The following is a 4057-nucleotide window of genomic DNA, read 5'->3' on the forward strand; positions in this document are numbered from 1 at the left end:
TCATTGGGCTGTCTTGATATAGAAGATGCCAAGCAAACGAAGCACTCTAAATAATAATTTTGAAGTCACGGGGAGTTGGACTAGCAGTAAAGGTGAGAGGAGCTTTAAGCGCACCCGCTAAGGTTCAACCTATCTGACATGCGGGTGTGGGTGCGATTCCCGTGAAAGTAGTGATGCTTCGCATCAGACTGCAAAATAAAAAGAAAAATAATAAAAGATGATAAATTGAAGGAGAACTTAGAAGCTCAGTTGTGAACTCGCAAGTTAGCCTAACTGTATGGATCATCACTCCAATAATGTGAAGCCGGTCATTGCAAGCGTCCTCCTCCTTCAAACGCAACGGCGCACGCACCCTCTCTTGCACAACCCACACAGAATCTGGGATGGCAAGCTGGAGCATTCACGACAATAAGGAGTTAACAGTCAAATACCAGATCTTAGGTCACATAGGTTCTGGTTCTTACGCAGACGTCTACAGAGCGCATCGTAAAGCAGATGGACTGGAGGTTGCCCTGAAGGAGGTACACGATTACCAGAGTGCCTGCAGAGAGATCGACGCTCTCAGTAACCTGGTTGGACATCCCCATGTAGTGCAGCTTCTTGAATACCTCTGGCTTTCAGAAGATTCAGTAGTTCTTGTGCTTGAGTTCCTACTCTCAGACTTGTCAGCTGTCATCAATCAGCGGAGAAAAGAGCAGCACCCTGCTGCTCCTGATGTGATGGGAATTTATTCTTATGCAGGAAATACCGGTCCTGGTATGGCTGACATAGATACAAGCTTTTTCCATACAGATTCAATTGAAGCAAGGTCTGAGATATGGGCGGCAGCTGCCCCAAGTGAGTTTGGCTTTGAACCAGGAATGCAGGGTGTCACTGGTTCTTTCTGCTTTGAAACTGGGTCACAAAGCATAACCCATGATGCTCATGACCTGTGCCATTCTGATGTGGCTTGTTCAGAGACGAGGGTGCAACGTGAGGAAGTCAGAAATCTGGCCAATTCTCATCATGTAAGAGTGATCCCCAATGCACAGGATCTTACGATGGATACACGTGACATGGCAGGCAGTCCAAACAACAAGTTTGAACATCTGACTGAGAGGAAGCAACAAGACACTCTGGAAGAGGCAGAAGTGAAAGGTTGGATGATCCAGATTTTGAAGGGAGTTGCCTCATGCCACTCAGAAGGTTTCCTGCATCGGGACCTTAAGCCATCCAACATGCTCATCTCTCCATCAGGGATCCTGAAGATTGCCGATTTTGGGCAAGCTCGTGCTCTTGGGCCTCAGGGCAAGGTATCCACTTTGCCAGTTGTTAACTATTGCGACATTGCTAGTCAGCCAAAGCAAGCTCCTGATCAAAGAGAACCACTCAATCAAAGAGAGCAAGGTAGGATTGCGTCCTTGGTGGCTACCTTTCACAAGGAAACTGTGGAGAGAAGGATGGATGTTGAGGAAGCAGAAACACCATCACCATTTATCGTCAAAGGCATAGCAGAGTTGCAAAGTGAGAGCAGGGTTTCCAATACCATTTGTCTATTAATGTGGATAACCGACTAGGTGTCTTTCTCTTTGTAGCGTCTTCTTTAGATGTCTGTTATTGTAATTTTGTGGAGTTTTGGGTCTTGCTTGAAGCTTTCTTTATTGTTTTATCAGAGGGTTTGCACTAATGTTCTTTTTTGGTTTTTAGGTCAGGAAAGTGCATTACGTGTACTTCACAATACAGAGTTGTTACCAGATTCAGAGCTTTCAAAATCCAGATGTGTGACAGATGGTGAGGTCATCGCAAAGCAAGTCCTCTACTGTGATAAGGGGACTGAATTTGCATCTGAGCATCAAGCAGATAGTTTGGAAATTAGTGGAAAATCTGAACATCTGCATCCTGCAATTGATGACAAGAATGCTTTGTCTCAGTATTACAGTGATGAAGATGGGGGGTTCCAATCAGGAGAAGAAAATGAGGCTTTACAGCAAGTTTGGGTGGGCTCTGATATTGAAAAAAACTGGACAAGCGATGACCTTACTAGGTTCAAGTGGAATTTGGGAGGGAATAACACAGATACTGTTGATCAAGTAGTCTCAGACTGTGGTGTAGAATCTGGTAGTGAAGCTGGGTTTTACAAGGAAGAAGTGGCCTCGGAATATACAGGCTGTGTAGGGACACGATGGTACAGGGCACCAGAGCTGTTGTATGGGGCAACAACTTATGGGATGGGAGTTGATATGTGGGCAGTTGGTTGCTTGTTTGGCGAGCTGCTTTCGGGCAAGCCCGTTTTTCCAGGCTGTTCCGACATAGACCAACTTAGCAGGATTGTGCGTGTATTGGGCAATCCCAACGAGGAATGCTGGGCTGGTGTCAGCAATTTACCTGATTATGGCAAGATATTATTTGCTGAAGACAGAAGTGGTTATTCTTTAAGGCAGCACATAAAAGAAGGCTCTGAAGAAGCACATGATTTGTTGAGCAAGCTCATCACTTACAATCCCGAGTTGCGTCTGTCTGCTGCAGATGCCTTAAAGCATCCTTATTTTCAAGTTGAACCCCATCCAATGGCTGCTAGCAAGCTAAGGGTTCCTTCTCCTGGTGTATTTGTCGATGATGATTCTATGCTTAGCTTCTGAGTCGAAGGGACTAGTGCTTAAATAGTATAAGCTGGAGTGTCTTGTCCTTTGATATCGGAGTTTTGCAATGCTATTTGCTTCTGATTTCAGGCCTGAGGAATTCAAGTATTAGACCGTAAGGCCCAGTCCCTCCTGTAATGATGTTACTATTCAAATGGTGTGCTCGGTTGGTTGCTGGATAAATCATCCATGGAATGGCACATCAAAGGTGGAGACAGTGGACTGTTTAAGCTTGATCTAGCAGACGCAAGGAGTACAAGGTGAGGTGCTCATCTCCATTAAGTCTGTTATGAGATGTTGGTAAATCCTTTGAGGGAAGTGGGTCTGTCTCACCTGCATATGCCCAAAATTGATAATTATATATTCAAATTGACCACAACATTTGAAGTATTCAAAGGAATAACTGTTTGCTTCAGCAATTAGGTTTTTCGTCTATTGAGCTCATATTGCATCTGGGTGTTAATAAATGGAACAAAGAATATTATCAGTCGGTCATTTGTTTGCACTGAGCGTTTATGGGTCCTGGCCAGATGTAATGAAATTAACTTGTGTGGTGATTGCTTAATGACCTTTCAATCTGAGTATCTAACAATGTTGGAACATGGGTGCCAGAGAAAATATGTTGCTCGCTTTTTTGTGACTTGTAATCCCCGTTTTGTCTTTGTTTCGAAGATCAACTGCTTGGTAGAGAAGGTTTTCTAATTTGGGGTGCAGAAAGTGATTCTTCTGTAGGTGCCCTATAGGTACTTAAAAGGTTTGCTTTACTCATTGCTGCTCTTTTAATCACCCTTTTTGCCTTTACATTGGAGAGGCAAATACCCAATTCAGAAAGGCTATGCTATTTTGGTTACTAAAAATGAGCTTCCTTAATGATCATGAGGTGCAGCATATGGACTCGGAGGCCAAGTGAATGGTGAATGGTTATACTTGAAACCCATACACTTGACACACACACACACACACACACACACACACACACACTTTAACATTTTCCTTTGCTAAGAGATGAACTTACCCATCCTTTGGCTCCCGAGCCATGTTTCTCCAAAGTGACTATTGATTTGAAGCCCATTAAATGGAGATGCAAAAGTGAGTGTAGTAGATGCTGTCAGCTTGAAGACAATGCTAGCAGACGTGTTCATATTCGTAACATACTTGGCTTGTACGCAAGAAGGCACCTCTTTTAAGTATCATCTTCAACTGATGTTAAACTTGAGAGTTGATCCTCATTCCATGTCTTGTTTTGAAAAGGTTAGATTGTTTTTCTTTTCGATCCAATGAATGGATGTAGGTCAAAGTTGAGTAGCTAGAATGAACATCAATGTGAAGACGAAAGTTTTAATCAGGCCCGAAAATCGCCATGCATCACAGGCTTTAAAGCTGGAATGATTTATGTGGACAACCACATGGCTAAAGGGGCTCTCAAGTTTGTGTGTCAG

The 4057-nt window shown here is 43.6% G+C and overlaps 1 protein-coding gene across 1 annotated transcript; it reads left to right on the forward strand.

Annotated features, from left to right (window-relative positions):
• Positions 1-264: 264 nt before the first annotated feature.
• LOC147421702 (cyclin-dependent kinase F-1-like) lies at positions 265-3037 on the forward strand. Its single transcript, XM_086503296.1, has 2 exons — positions 265-1503; positions 1687-3037. The coding sequence occupies exons 1-2, from the start codon at positions 384-386 to the stop codon at positions 2616-2618; spliced, it is 2052 nt and encodes a 683-aa protein (XP_086359422.1). The 5' UTR covers positions 265-383; the 3' UTR covers positions 2619-3037.
• Positions 3038-4057: the final 1020 nt, after the last annotated feature.

Source organism: Adiantum capillus-veneris, chromosome 27, assembly GCF_014529385.1.
Source record: "Adiantum capillus-veneris isolate H3 chromosome 27, ASM1452938v2, whole genome shotgun sequence".
NCBI classification, from domain to species: Eukaryota; Viridiplantae; Streptophyta; class Polypodiopsida; order Polypodiales; family Pteridaceae; genus Adiantum; species Adiantum capillus-veneris.

What these genes read in the sequence shown, in the direction of transcription:
- LOC147421702 (XM_086503296.1), top strand. Translation starts at nt 384, where the DNA reads ATGGCAAGCTGGAGCATTCACGACAATAAGGAGTTAACAGTCAAATAC. An exon ending in AGGCATAGCAGAGTTGCAAA is followed by an intron (nt 1,504 to 1,686) that starts GTGAGAGCAGGG and finishes TTTGGTTTTTAG; the next exon opens with GTCAGGAAAGTGCATTACGT.